This window comes from Phalacrocorax carbo, chromosome 18 (assembly GCF_963921805.1).
Source record: "Phalacrocorax carbo chromosome 18, bPhaCar2.1, whole genome shotgun sequence".
Taxonomy (NCBI): Eukaryota; Metazoa; Chordata; class Aves; order Suliformes; family Phalacrocoracidae; genus Phalacrocorax; species Phalacrocorax carbo.
In genome coordinates this window covers 1,186,379-1,200,959 of record NC_087530.1, presented here as the reverse complement: position 1 = coordinate 1,200,959, position 14,581 = coordinate 1,186,379, and the positions used below count along the sequence as shown (strand labels likewise).

Sequence of the window (14,581 nt, the reverse complement as noted above, 5' to 3'; positions counted from 1 at the left end):
AATCTTTAAATTTTACAGTTTCTCCCAAGTTGAAAATTCTGGTGGCTAAGCTTACATTTTGCTGATTTGCTAGTGCTGTACTTCTTTGACAAAGACACCCCAGTATTTGGTAGTACTAGAGCCTGAGTACTACGTCTGAGATCACCTTTTCTTAATTCGGTTTGATTAAATCAGCTGTGCTCTTGCACTTCGGGATTTCCCCACTCCTCAAGATTTCCCCACTCCTCAAGATTTCCCCACTCCTCAAGATTTCCCCACTCCTCAAGATTTCCCCACTCCTCAAGATTTCCCCACTCCTCAAGATTTCCCCACTCCTCAAGATTTCCCCACCTTTTGTGATGTAGTTCTTTCATAATTTCAGCATGCTCCAGAGATCTTTCCGTGCAAGAATATCTTTAAAAATGTTTTGCAATGTAAGTTTGTAAACTTTTGTTGCTGAGGGCTGTTTTTCCAAAGTCCCTTATGTTGTAGGTAGTTCTTGTTACAGCGCTAACTTTTTTCCCTGTATTTCAGGAGCCAGTCAGTTGACATCTCCTCCTTCTCAGACAGATTCTTTGCTTGCACTGTTTGACCCTCTGTCATCAAATGAGGGTGAGTTGTAAAGAATAAGCTTTTTTTAAAAATAGGCATTTTCAATGCTTCTGTGTTAGAATGAGCTAATTTGGAAGAATCTTAAGAGAAATGTGTGTGCCTTCTTTTATGCTTACGACCTCAGGTATATCAGCTGTAGTAAGGCCTAAAGTACATTATGCAAGACCCTCTCATCCACCACCAGATCCACCAATCTTGGAAGGAGCTATGGGAGGTAATGAGGCCCGATTACCAAACTTCGGGTCTCACACTTTAATTCCAACTGATTTAGAAGCATTCAAGCAGAGGCATTCTTATCCAGAGAGGCTAGTCCGCAGTAGGAGTTCAGATATAGTATCATCGGTTCGGAGACCTATGAGTGATCCTGGGTGGAACAGACGTCCTGGTAATGAGGAGAGGGAGCTTCCTATGTCGACCACCAATACTGGAGCAGCTGTTCTGGTGGCTGCATCTCAGTCATCGTCTTCGTCTCCTAGTAAAGACTCCTCCAGGGGAGAGGTAAGGCTTCTATTTATCGTCGTATTTTTTTCAGGCATGCCCACTTTCATTATGCACCTAATTCCAGAAAGCTGGTATGAAATGTGTTTAGTCAAGGAATTACAGTGCACTGTTGTTGCCTTTTAAATGTTGGCCAATAATGTTTCACAAGCTAAAGCTACAGGTGATCAGAGTGGCTTAAATAAATCTGGCTTCTCTTAAATTTACTGGATGAGCTTTACCTGATTTCGTGGGATTTCAGAAATAGATTTGTTGTAGTGTTTAAATTTTAAATGCTGCAGCATCCTGGAAAGTACTTTTCTTTAAAAAAGAAATAAGTGAAATTAAGTTTCTTCATGTCTTTGGTTTTGCATTTATAGGCTGCCCTCTTCAGGAGGGATATTTCTAACTTAATCTGCTATAGCTTTCTGTGCTCTGCTGTAGTTCTGTTTTTACAGTCGATGTAGCATAACCTGACATCGAGGGGAAGTTTTGTCTTTACACTTGATGTGGTAGGTGCTCAAATGTAGACTCTGCCCTTCTACAGACTGAAGAACGAAAGGACAGTGATGATGAGAAGTCTGACAGAAACAAGCCCTGGTGGAGGAAACGTTTTGTGTCTGCCATGCCCAAAGGTAGGATCAAGTCTGTCTGGTTTTGGTACTTTAGTAAGAGCGCACACTGCCTTTATTATGTCTTTAGTCACTTTTACAGAAAGTTTTTACAGCTTCAGTTTGCAAAGCTGACCAGACTGACGTAGATTTGTTAGAGTCATAGCTATTCTGCTTAATTTTGAGAAGTAAAGGATTCTTATTTGCAGAATTGCAAGTGTTGCAGTAAAGAGAGAAGGTACGCAGTACCTATAAAGAGGTGTGTAAGCTGAAAAAAATTTCGTTAGACATTGTGTTATCGTAATAATTCAATAATCTCCTTGGAATCCTTATGTGAGGCCAGTCATTTCATAGTTGTATGGTATTCACCTCATTGCAGCTTCACTGAGAACTAGTCTTAATTCTCTACAAATGGGAACATGCTAGTTGAAGGATATTGATGACTCAGGATACCTCTTGTAACACCGCATGAGTGGAAATTAGGCTTTGGCTATTTACAAAGTAAAGCTTGTCCAAGATAATATTTGGCTTTCATGTTGTGAATAATGACAACAGGCAATGGGACAATGTGTGCAATATTGGATATTGTCTTTTTTTAAAAACAGACTTTCAGTTAGGAAAGAACTGATGTAATCCTTGCTGTCTCATAATGATATAGTATTTTAATACCACTTTGTTTGCTTTTCCATTTCACAATGTGCTGTCTTTGCATCTTCTCCCTGAACTTCCTAGCAGGAAGGAGTTGCCAGAAAAGACTCACGCCATTATGACCAATATTTGAGTTAAGACTATTGGCTAAACTAAAGTATAAATAAATATGTAAATAAAAATGGGAAGCTACCTGACTCCCTTTCCTAGTAATTGCCTAGAGCGTACTGTACCTGGAAGGCAAAACTGTTCTGCCTGGCTCATGGTAGCATGTCTGTTAAAGGTAGCGCTTACTACCTATGATGACAGTACAGTTCTGCTCCACCTTGTGGAGAGGCTTATGCCTTTATTGCTGTTTATTTCATTACAAACTTCTGCATTAGCCACTTCCTTGAAGTTTCTTCACCCTGGCCATTATCTCAGAATACTCTTTGATAAGATACCTTGCATTTTCAGCTCCTATTCCATTTAGAAAGAAAGAAAAACAAGAAAAAGACAAAGATGACATCGTGCCTGACAGATACTCAACACTTCAAGGTACGTGAATAATAGAATAGTAATTTCCTCTCATAACATGCCCTCTAGAGGTCCAGAGTGCCCACCAGGTATCTCTTTACAGAAAGGTATATGCTATTGTAGTTCATGTTCACGCCTGGCTTTCTGAATAAGAAAATGGATAAAGACTTCTTGCCTTGAAGACTGTTTTTAAATTGTCATGCTTCTGTCAATATGTATAGCACTGGATTCTCGACTCAAGTCTTCACTTTTTTTCTCCCTCATTATAAAGTCCTTATCATAGCTGAGCTGAAAGGGTAGCTGCAGACATGTTCCTGTGATAATTACATAAGTGCTAAATTAAATATGATTTGAACTTGGGTGTTTAGTTTTCTGCTTGCCTAATCATTTCTAGAAGTCTTCAAATATACAAGAGCCGTTTGTGTGTACTGTATAAATATGCTAAGGATTGGGCTTTATTTGTTCACTTTCATTGTACTATTTTTTTTTGCTGCTTTTGCTTCAGACTTTATAAATGTGTTTGAATTGTGGCTACATGGACCACAAGCAGCTATTTGAGGTGGCTAAAAACAGAGTCCAGATGTCTCGGTGTAAATTTTTGTATTTGCTTTCAGTTGGCACAATACAAGAGTAACTCCTGTTGTTTTTAACTGTCTTTTCAGATGATCCCAACCCAAGGCTCAGTGCACAGGCGCAAGCTGCGGAGGACATTCTGGACAAATACAGGAATGCAATTAAGCGAAACAGTCCTAGTGAAGGAGCCATAGTAAACTATGACGGTGCAGGTAAGAACCTGGCTTTTATAATCATCGCCAACATAGTTTCTCCTCCTTAAAGATAAAAACACTTCGGTATTCTAGACAAATGTTAGTACTAAGAGCTGAACAATGTGAGCTCTAAATCAGGAGCATTTGTCAGATGATCTGTTGGGCAGTCCCTCAGAGACTGCGAGTTAAATCAGTATTCCCAAGGACAGCTCTTTCATATTGCCATTGAGGTGGTTCGCTGTTAACAGCACATCTCTTACCGGTTTTTATTTCAGGTTTGGGTGTGGTGTGTTTTGTTTTGTTTTTAATGGATGCCGAAGAATTATATTGCCTTCCAGAACTGATGCAATTTCTTCTTAGTGACTTGTAGATTGTATATTTCTAATATACTTTTTACACTTATTCAGAACAAGTTGTTTTATTTGCTGTCTCCATTCCCTGACTGACCTCAGAATAACAAGAAGACGACAGAGAATATTAGTCTAGTTTCTTCTTCTGACTCCTCTCTTCAAGTGTAATGTTGGCTTTTTTGTTTCTGTAGAGGCTATCGGGGATGGTGAGAGTATGCATGACTCTCCACGTGATGAGGCTTTGCAAAACATGTCTGCAGATGACCTCCCAGACTCTGCAAGTCAAGTAGCACAGCCACAAAGTTCCGCTTTCTCCTACAGGTAAATACATTTGCAGGTTTCATCTTAGCCACAAACTAGAACCGAAGCAGTGTGATTCATTCCTACAAAAATCTTAATATGGATTAATTGTAAACTTCTGCGCGCTTTTAGTTTTGAGCATCTCCAACTGTCATATTTCTACTGATGAAGGGGGGATATTGCAACCTGAGAGGACACAGCAGTTCCTTTGAAACTGGCCCAGGTGCTATGTCAAAAGAACTGATATACTAAAGTCTTTACAACGTCGGTGTATTAAAATTATGTTAAATAACTTTTAGGTAGTATTAAAAAAGCAACGAAACAAACCAAAAAGTAAAGGCTGCTTATTGAAGAGCAGATCTTGCAGCAACTTTAAGAAAATATTTTTCCTTTTTAAGGGATGCGAAGAAGAAGTTGAGGTTGGCTCTCTGTTCAGCAGATTCTGTTGCCTTCCCGATGTTGACACATTCAACAAGGAACGGTCTACCAGATCACACAGACCCTGAAGGTAAATGTTCTTTTTGCATACAGATATTTTGTACTGTATGTGCCTCTTCTTTTCCCCCATCTAATGTCACTTTTACTGCACCATTTATTATAACTTTGGTTATTATATATCTGTGCCAAGCACTGGTATATAATATAGAAGGCATAGGCTGCCTTTTGCCCCCCACAATGTTTTCTTTCTTACTCCACAAACAAACCTGCCAACTAAATCTAGTCTAATTTTTTTGTAATGAAGTATCTCAGATATAGTGCAGGCAGAGCCTGAAGCTGTAGAAGAGACTCCCAAAATACATGTACTATTGGGAATTGTGCTACAGTACTAATAGAGCAATTTGATTGATTTACTGAGTCTTTATGTTGACTTAGTATGTGTGTCTTGTGTTTGCATCCCTCCATTTGTTCTAGGTTTATTTGCAGACAGGTGCATTTGTCACCTTACCTGGTCCTCTTCACATTTCAGAATGGTTCTAAATACTAAATAAGATATGAAGACTTATCCCTTGATATCTGGAAAATAATAAAAAAAAACTTATTAAATTGTTCTTAAAATAACATTTATTGCCTAAAGTACAGAAGTTTTGTTTTAAACTGTTACATGTTTCCCATATTCCAGAACAGTTTTATTTTCATCATGCCTACATTTCTCTTCCTTAATTTTCCTTTGTTCTTTATTAGATAATGAAATTGTGTGCTTCTTGAAAGTTCAGCTAGCTGAAGCTATTAACCTCCAAGACAAGAACCTGATGGCCCAGCTGCAAGAGACAATGCGATGTGTAAGCCGCTTTGATAACAGGACCTGTCGAAAGCTGCTGGCATCTATTGCGGAGGACTATAGGTAGGTTGTCAGTATCTTACTATTAATGGGCATAAATGTGATTATTTATTCACTAGCAGATTGGGAAGATCCCTTTTGGTTTAAATTGTGCCTTACCAAATCAGGTTATTACATCTCTGCTTCCCTGCAGAATGGTGGAATTGTTTCACCGATCTGTGCCTGGCTTAAAAAAGCTCGGACCTTAAGTCAGTTCAGATAGTAATAAACTGAGGTTAAATCAATCTGTGGCTGATGTTCTGCTCTAACACACAAGAGATGCCATTTGGAATTTGCTTTAGTCTAGCATTCTGGAATGCTGCAAGGGCAGTGAATTCAGTCAGAGAAATCTGTATAAGATGGAACTTCCTAATTTAAAAAACAACAGGTTGAAGATTCCTCTCGCACTACAACTTCACAGCTTATGAAGCTATTAGCCTCTATCTATATTGTGAATCTAAGGTAGAGCACTCTTTATTTTAGGAAAAGAGCTCCGTATATTGCTTATTTGACTCGATGTCGCCAAGGCCTGCAGACGACACAAGCGCATCTTGAAAGGCTGTTGCAAAGAGTTCTGCGAGATAAAGAAGTGGCCAACAGATACTTCACTACAGTATGTGTGAGGTTACTGCTAGAGAGCAAAGAAAAGAAAATCAGGGAATTCATTCAAGGTAAGATTAATGCAGACAGTGGAATGTTTATATTCCTTTACCCCATATTTAATTCTGGCTCAGGTTAATGTTTTAAAATGCAACTTCGGATCTGAGGAGCAGATTCCTAAAACGGTTTTCATTTCAGCTGGTGAATTAATGGCTCAAATAGACAGATTACTGTGACTTAACAGTATGTTGTGGCAGCTAAGCCATGGTAACTGTCTGCATTTTTCACGGGCTAAGGGAATGAAGGTAATTTGACCTCACTTGGCCTTAAAAGTTATGCTAAATCATATTATCTAGCATCTGCCCCATGGAGGAAGCATGAATACTATTAATTATTTTAAATCTACTGGGAAATGATAAATTAAGTTGCAACATTCAGTCCTCAGTACGGAACCTGTGGTTCTACTTTGGAAGATATGGGTAATTGTAGTAGTACCAATCAAATGGATCAAAGGTTCAAAAACATCGTAGCATGAGGGATATCGGCACCAGGAAGACAAGTCTCTCAAAGCAGAGTCACTTAAACGAAACTATTTCTGTGTTCTGTACGTGCATACCTGACTTAATAAAGTACATAAGAAATTCGGAGTCAGTCCTTGCTCCTGGAGCTTATAGTGCTGCATATTAAATGTGCCTGGATAGGCCGGAATTAATGTGAGAACTTATATCTGCTGGGCTTAAAGTTCTGGTAGTAAGATTCAGTGACCCAGGAAGGAGTTAAAGCCCTTTCACTGGACAGAAAGGAGACAGCTATTTCTGGATGATCTAAAAGAGAAATTGGCAACTGTGGCATTTAGACTGCTGGCAGATGTGAGTGGCAGTTGTCTTCTGGTGCAGAGTGCTATAAATACGAAGCCGATGAACAGCCAGTGATTTGGTCATGCTGCATTAACTTGGCTGCATCGCTTATTCTGTATTTTGTAGATAAATATGAACGTTGCAACTGTGCACACTTAATAAAGGCAGGGGTAGGAAATGGTACACATGGGTTTTCTTGACACCTTCCCCTGCCCCCCACTTTCAGCATCTGACAGCTTCGTGTGCGCTGGTTTCTACCAGCGACTGTTCCAGTGATTATTCTGGGTGTTACCTCTGTGGGTGGCTGGAAAGAAGGTGTAAGAAGGGGTACTGCAGAGGAAGTGATTAACACGGTATCAAGTAGAGTATTCTGACCATATGCTTTGCTAAATGTTGTATGCTTTTCCTTTAACTCCTCCATTTATTTCAAGTGTTCCTGCTTGTATTTCCCTTACTGGGGTGTGGGCAAAACAGAGCCTCAGTGCTGCCTGGCAGGAAGTCTGAAGTAGGTTCTGGGCTCTTTTTTCCGGAAAAAAACTATCAGAAATAATTTTTTTTACCTAACTGAATGTGTTCTCTCTTTTTACTTTTTTTTCAGATTTCCAGAAACTCACAGCCGCAGATGACAAAACAGCCCAAGTTGAAGATTTTCTTCAGTTCTTATATGGGGCTATGGCTCAGGATGCCATATGGCAGAATGCCAGCGAGGAGCAGCTTCAGGATGCACAATTAGCTATAGAACGCAGTGTGATGAATCGGATTTTCAAACTTGCGTTCTACCCTAATCAGGATGGAGATATTTTGCGTGACCAGTAAGTTAATGTAATTTGAAGTACCTGGTTTCTCTTTTGCAGTTGGTGCTGCTGGAAGCCGTGCTGTCTTCATGTGACAGACCTGCCTAATTCAGCCATGCCATGCAATCTCATGTTTTCTTTCAGAATGTTTTGTAAAAGAGCAAGGAGGTGCTTTAGCATCATGTGCAAAAGTTTGTGTTTGCAACAAACTGCTAGGACAGAACAAAATTTTAGATGTAATGGCTTGGGATACAGACTGTCAGTTCCCAAGTGTGTATGCTGAGGGAATGATCAAAATCTGCTTCAGGACTCCTTCCATCTTCTGTTTTGGTGCAGTATTTTCCACGCATTTGGGGTTTTTGCATTTTAGAACACACACTGTTCGAGTGCTCTGCTGGCTGTGTGGTTGTACTTGATTGCATGGCAAAATCCCCTGCATCTCTAACGGACCTAGTGTCCATTAGCTGTAGGACTGTCACGATTATATGCATTCCTGAAGACCTCTCCTGTAGTTTCTAACTTAAAGCTAGTGGGAAAGCCCAGGGGACTGCTGGCTGCTGCTTCCTTTTCATTCCTGTTTTTGTGTTTGTTTTCAGGGTCCTTCATGAGCACATACAGAGGTTATCTAAAGTAGTGACCGCAAACCACAAAGCACTTCAGATACCTGAGGTAACAACTTCTCCTTTCCTTCACTTTTCTATGTGCGTCGGGCTGCTTCATTTTGATCGTCTTTGGGAGAGGGAGGAGGTAGTTTTGTTTTACACTTAGAAGCATTGCTTTTCTGTCCGTGACAGCTGAAATATCCTGCAGGAGAAACATGGCGTACCCACGTGTTGGTATCTTCCATGACTGATCCTTCCAAATTCCTTCCTCTGTCCTGATAGTAAGATTTAAGAACTAACACTACACTGCAGTAAGATGCAGTGACTTTCTGATAATTTGCTTCAAAAGACAAGATTTGAAGCCTTTATGCTTGCAATGTGATTCGTATGCCATAGCTGTGGTTTACAGCTGTCAGGTTAACTTTCTGAACTAGCCAGAATTAATGGAACCTTGTAGATCTGTGAATTTGCCTGGTGCTTTCACTTTTCTCATGCTTAATAGGATTACTAAAAGCAGGTTGGTAAACTTTAGTCTGTCAGAGGCTGGATGCTTGCAGCTTTCCTAGTCCATCAGTTCAGCACTTGAACTGTGACTTGAAACAGTGAGTGTTTATAGAGCTGCTGAAAAGGGAGATGGAGACATACAGCTGTACCGTCGTTTCAAACAGTGTGCTGGAGAAGTCAGGGAGAAGTACAGGCTGATTATGTGACTTGCACAGAGTGCTGGCTCCTTGTAATTTTTTTATTATAACGCAGCTGGAAGCCACCTTCACTGTGAGTGTAATGTAACCACCTTGACTTAAAGCTTGCCATTTCTCTGGAGCCTTGCTCCTGGCTGCAAGTCCGGTACTTCAGATCCTCTGAGATACGCAGTAGGAGCTTGGACAAACAAGAACTGGCAGCATGATGTTGTTTTTGGGTTTTGGTTTTTTTTCCACCCCCCCCAGGTATATCTCCGGGAGGCACCGTGGCCATCTGCACAGTCTGAAATCCGCACAATAAGCGCTTATAAAACCCCCCGAGACAAAGTACAGTGTATCCTGCGAATGTGTTCAACCATCATGAACCTGCTTAGTCTGGCAAATGAAGATTCTGTACCTGGAGCAGATGATTTTGTTCCTGTTCTGGTCTTTGTCCTCATAAAGGTAAGTTCCTTTGGAAACGCCACAAACCCCTGCTAATTCTTGTAATAAACAAGCGAATTTTAGGAAGAAAAATAGTGCATTTGGGTAACTGGGAGCATGCTAGACTCAAAACCAGATCTAGTTCAGCAGGTTTAAATAGAAACATCAGAAATGTGGTCACAGTTATGGTTTTTGAATCCAAGCAAATTTTGCATTTGGAACCAAGGAAATAGGGGCGCGGGTGTCGTGCTTGGAGTGGGGTTTTTTGAGGTGTGTCCACCAGCATCTGTCATCTGTGCCTGCTTACTGTTGTCCTCTTTCAGGACCAAGAGCCACACTAAGACTGACTTGCATTGTGTTGCTGACCTTTTTTGACATATGAGTGTTTGGAGAATGGTCTGTCCTGTAAGATGCTAAAACAAAAGGCTTTTCCATGTGTTGAAATCCTTGATGACGTTTTAGATTCTGCCAGTGTTACCCTTCATTCTCTTGGCCTGCGAGTTGTTTCTCCCTGTCGGAAAAATGCCCCTTTCATCCAGTCGGAAGCATTCTGAGTGTGTGAAGTGGGTGAACAGTCACCCCGCTACAGGATCATGTGTTCTCAATGTGCGAGGGTCACTGTACAAATAGAATTGTATTTCTATTCTGTATCTTGTAATGCTTTATGTTCACCTTTGCAAACAAGCTGTGAATATCTCTCTCTTCTTTAACCCTCAGGCAAATCCACCTTGCTTGCTGTCCACTGTTCAGTACATTAGCAGTTTCTATGCCAACTGTTTATCTGGAGAAGAATCATACTGGTGGATGCAGTTCACAGCAGCAGTTGAATTCATTAAAACTATTGATGATCGCAAGTAACTCGAACAGCACATGTATGGGCAGACTGTTAGCAGAAGAAGAGTACGTAAGAATGTACAACAGCTGCAAAAGCTGAAGAAGAGACTTTCCTTGTAAAATACTGTACAGAATTGAGGCATTTTAAAACAAACCTTTACTAATCAAATTAATTTAACAGATTTTCCTCTTCTCTTTCGGTTGCGTTTTTCTCCCCTGTAGATACTGGCACCGCAAAAAGGGACCACAGTTTTCAGGTATTTTGGAATCTCAAAACAAGCAGAAAAAAATCTTCATGCTTTTTCCCCCCCCACCTCCTGAATTCTTACTCACGTGAATAACTCACTTCACTTAATTTCTAATAGAAAACTGAAACAAGAATAATCAGGGCAACCACTTAGTATACTTTCTAGCTTAATACACCTTTTATTAATAAAACACCAGCCACACTGAAAGTTTGTAGTAGCTGACATAAGTTATCGATTGTATTGCACCTAAATTTAAAATCTGGGAAGACAGTGTAAATATTCTATACCTATATTTAATGCATTGCAATTATCTTTGGACTCATTATCCTTTGAATAAACAAGCAAAAGCCTCTCTGACCTCTAACAGGTTGTGACATACTGTGTTTTGGTAATGAAAGGACTTCCTCGAAAGGCTAAGATTAAAAAAGGGCAAACTGAACTATTTATTAAAATGTAATTAAGATTACTGAAATTTCTAAAACTGGAATTTATAATAGACAGGGCTTATTAGATAGCTAAACACTTTTTGGCTAGGGCATTAGGGTGTTATAAAGGTTTGGATATACAGAGGAGAGGGACTGTAAGTTACAATAGATAAGTCTAATATAAAAAAAGGAGAAAAAATACCTTACTGTAATATTTTTTCTGAAATATTGTGTATACTGTACAAACCCCAAACAGAGATCCTTAACAGAACCTTGGACTGTAATATATATTTTGATTAGTGACATTAAATACATATGCCAGGGGTTTCAGTGAATGTTTTTACTAAATGTTCTTCGTGTTGTCTGCTATGCAGCAGTGCAAGTTTTACTGTTCATATAAAATATTTTAAAATATAACTCTGTTCTTTATGAAACATATCATGGCATCAGTTCAGGGTGTTTTATAGATTTCTCACCCCACCTTTCCCTTAAACTGACAATTATCAATTTAAAGACGTTTTTATGCACAACACCACATGGATTTTTCATGAGTGAAATGGTCTGAGCGATCGCCAGTGGTTGTTTCTGGATATAAGCACTTGCTGTTCTTTTTTAGCTAGAATTACAATGAAAAAGGACAGCGAGAACTTAACTTTTTCACGTCAGTATTATTTCTTGCTCTTCGTAGAGTGTTCATTGCACTTCTGACAGAGGGATGTGTTAAGACTTGGTATCTGTGAGTGGTAAAGAAAACAAAATCTTTCTCACATTCTTTTCAAAATATGATTGATTTTTTTGTGTGTGCGTGCATTTTGATGATTAAAACCTGTAAGCAACTAGTACTTGGGAAAATCATTTGGTTAACTGAAATTAGAGCAATTTATGTAAAGTATCAAGTGCTTGATTTGGCTGTGCTACCTGTCAAGGCGTAATTAAAGAAACTTACTTTCTAGGGCTCTAGTATGTAATTCAGTATAGCATTTTTGCCAAACTAATCACAGGTGAGAGGGTGGGATGGTAATTTTTTTTTCTTTCATTTATAGTCTTTCTCCTCTATTAGCGACTTGATTGTGTGGAGGAGCAATACTCAGTAGAAACAGAATTCTTCTGATCTGCCTTACTGCGGTAACTCAGTCTGTGTAGCATTGCAATATTCTAGTTATTGAGCCTTGATGGGTTTTTGGTGCTGAACACGTAACTTAATATTGCAAGCACAGCCCTGACCAATAACACTCAGCAACGAAGCACAAATATGCCCTTGAAGATATGGCCAGATCATATCTAAAAGCAATATAAATTTATTTATATTGAAGTGTCCTGTAATATTTAATTATTACTTGAATATCTGAGATGTTAAGACCGATGTATGAAAGTTCTTTTCATCCTGCAGTTTGGGTTTTAGTCGAGGAGGGTGTTTGTACAGCCCTTGAAGGCACAAAGACACTTGAGTTGGTGATTACGCTGTGCGTTGCTCCTGTTTGCAGCCTCGGCAAGCAGGCTTTGGTCAGCACCGTCAGGTCTTTCAGATTCGCGCCCCTTTATGGAAGGGGCAAGAACCATTTCCTTCACAATTTTTATCACTTTGTTTTTCTGCGTAGAAAAATACTTAAAAGAACTGGAGGGTTTTTTAAATTATTTAGTTCTTTTTAAAAGCAGTAAGTGTTTCAATGGGCCCCAGATGAGCCGAGAGTCTTCATAGCAAGATGGTCCTTTGCGTCTTTTTTTTCAACTTACTCTGAAAGTCCTTTATATAATCTTGGTAGCCATAGTTAGAGAATTAGGCTTTCCTAAGACCTAAGAAATTTCCTGTAATATCCTCGTACTATTTTTCCCTGGTGTCCCGAAACATTTTAAAATAATAAATTACATGTATAGGAAGTGACGTCGCTAGGTTTTGGAGTGCAATAGTAAAGGTGAAAAGACAGTGCATAAAGGACCAAAAGTTTCGGAACCGTTGCCAAAAGGTGCCAGCCAACCATGTACCTGTTGCTGTAATCTCGGTGCTTTCTGTTCATTAAATTCAGCCACTGAAGGGTGACCGGGACGTTCTGGGGGAAGGGGAGGGCGCGGAGGCCATCAGTAGCAGACTGCAGTCGTGGACCGAAGGCTCGGCCGTTGACTTCGGTGCTGGTTTGTTGGCGTGTCTGGAGGAGCTGCCAAATTAACCGGCGGCACGGCTCTGCCAGTTAATATTACAGAGGTGGTGTTTGCCTTTTTTGGGGTAGAGGAGTGGAAGGAAAGGGCTGGGTTTTTTCACCCCTAGGAGATTCCATTTTTCTCCAAAGCCTAAATGAGGTTTCTCTTTCAAGCTTTTTTAAACCCTCTTTAGGGGGAATTGGAACATGTATGGCCTATTAAGTATTTGAGTTTAAAAGTTTTTGTTTTGAAGACCTTATACTACCAAATGCTGAATGTAACTGCCATAAATTTCAGGAAAAAAAGCCACGAACATGGTCCTGTTTCCTGTAGGTGAGTTTCCGGTGAGCACAGTGTTGGTTCGTATCGCTCGAAACCGTCAGCGTTCTGTTAAGCCAAATTCTCGCAGAAGTTTGAGATCTCACTGCCGTGTTAGTGCTGAGTAGTAGGTGGAGGGGGGGGACTGGGCCAGAGCAGGAGCAGCCGGCGGGGGCAGACCTGCTCAGCAGCAAAGCTTCAGGCAAGCGAAGCGTGTTTGGCACGAGCGTAACTTGCGTGGCCGTGCTGCGGCGCAGGCGGTGCAGCCTTTGGCTGGCAGCGTGACGGCAGGGCTGGAGCAGCAGGAAAGCAGTGGACAAGGAGGGGGGAGACTGCTCTTACTTGGGTAACAGCTGGTGACTTGGTTGAGCCTGTACTACTTGAGAATTAATCTCTGCTGAGTTAGTAGTGTGTGTTCTGTACCTTTTAATTGTGCTTTACCTCTATTTAAAAGCTTTGTACTGCCTCTCCTCTTTGAAACTGGTAAAGCCTTTATAAATCTAAATTAACGAGCTTGCACAATCTTGTATACAGGAAACCCATCTTGTCTCTAACGTGATTATTAATGTATTATTCTGTAAAAACTGATTAAAAGGAGAGCAGTTTAACCGCCTGGGTTTCACGTTTCTGCCTTGTTCTAACGCGATCAGCAGTTGCGCTGGAGACGGCGTTGCGAGCGTGCGCAGCTTCCCGCTAGCTTTGCATGGTTTCCGCTGAGCACCGCTGCCGCGGGACCTTCTCACCGACAGCTCGCGGGGCGCGGATAGTGCCAAGAAAGAAACAAGATCCATTTAATGGGAGAGGGGGCACCGCTGAGTTGGCTGCTTAACGCAGAGCTTTTCAGTTTGGGGTTTGTTTTTTTTTTTTTCAGTCGCGCACCTTGGCCTCCCCAATAGCTTGAGGGGAAGAAATAGCTCCCTGCTGTCACACCGCTGCGGTGGCTCACCTGGGGACGGCTGCCAGGCCCGTGTCTGGTCTTCTGCTGCGTGTGCTGTTCGATGCCTTGAGTGGAGGTGTCGTGTCCTGGAGTACTCTTCCAGTCACCGTCTTTCTAAAGAAATGTTC

At 40.7% G+C, this 14,581-nt stretch overlaps 1 protein-coding gene across 4 annotated transcripts in view; it reads left to right on the top strand.

The window, feature by feature from the left end:
* GAPVD1 (GTPase activating protein and VPS9 domains 1) overlaps positions 1 to 14,129 on the top strand; it is a 32,077-nt gene extending 17,948 nt beyond the window's left edge. For all 4 annotated transcript variants that reach the window (XM_064468841.1, XM_064468842.1, XM_064468840.1 and 1 more), the window contains 13 exons: positions 514 to 591; positions 716 to 1,089; positions 1,616 to 1,703; positions 2,784 to 2,864; positions 3,506 to 3,628; positions 4,152 to 4,281; positions 4,659 to 4,768; positions 5,443 to 5,602; positions 6,062 to 6,249; positions 7,634 to 7,847; positions 8,426 to 8,498; positions 9,379 to 9,576; positions 10,273 to 14,129. In XM_064468841.1, the coding sequence (XP_064324911.1) occupies positions 514 to 591; positions 716 to 1,089; positions 1,616 to 1,703; positions 2,784 to 2,864; positions 3,506 to 3,628; positions 4,152 to 4,281; positions 4,659 to 4,768; positions 5,443 to 5,602; positions 6,062 to 6,249; positions 7,634 to 7,847; positions 8,426 to 8,498; positions 9,379 to 9,576; positions 10,273 to 10,413 (1,958 nt within the window). In that variant the 3' untranslated portion in view covers positions 10,414 to 14,129. The remainder of the gene's footprint in view (positions 1 to 513; positions 592 to 715; positions 1,090 to 1,615; positions 1,704 to 2,783; positions 2,865 to 3,505; positions 3,629 to 4,151; positions 4,282 to 4,658; positions 4,769 to 5,442; positions 5,603 to 6,061; positions 6,250 to 7,633; positions 7,848 to 8,425; positions 8,499 to 9,378; positions 9,577 to 10,272) is intronic.
* The last annotated feature ends 452 nt before the right edge of the window (positions 14,130 to 14,581 follow it).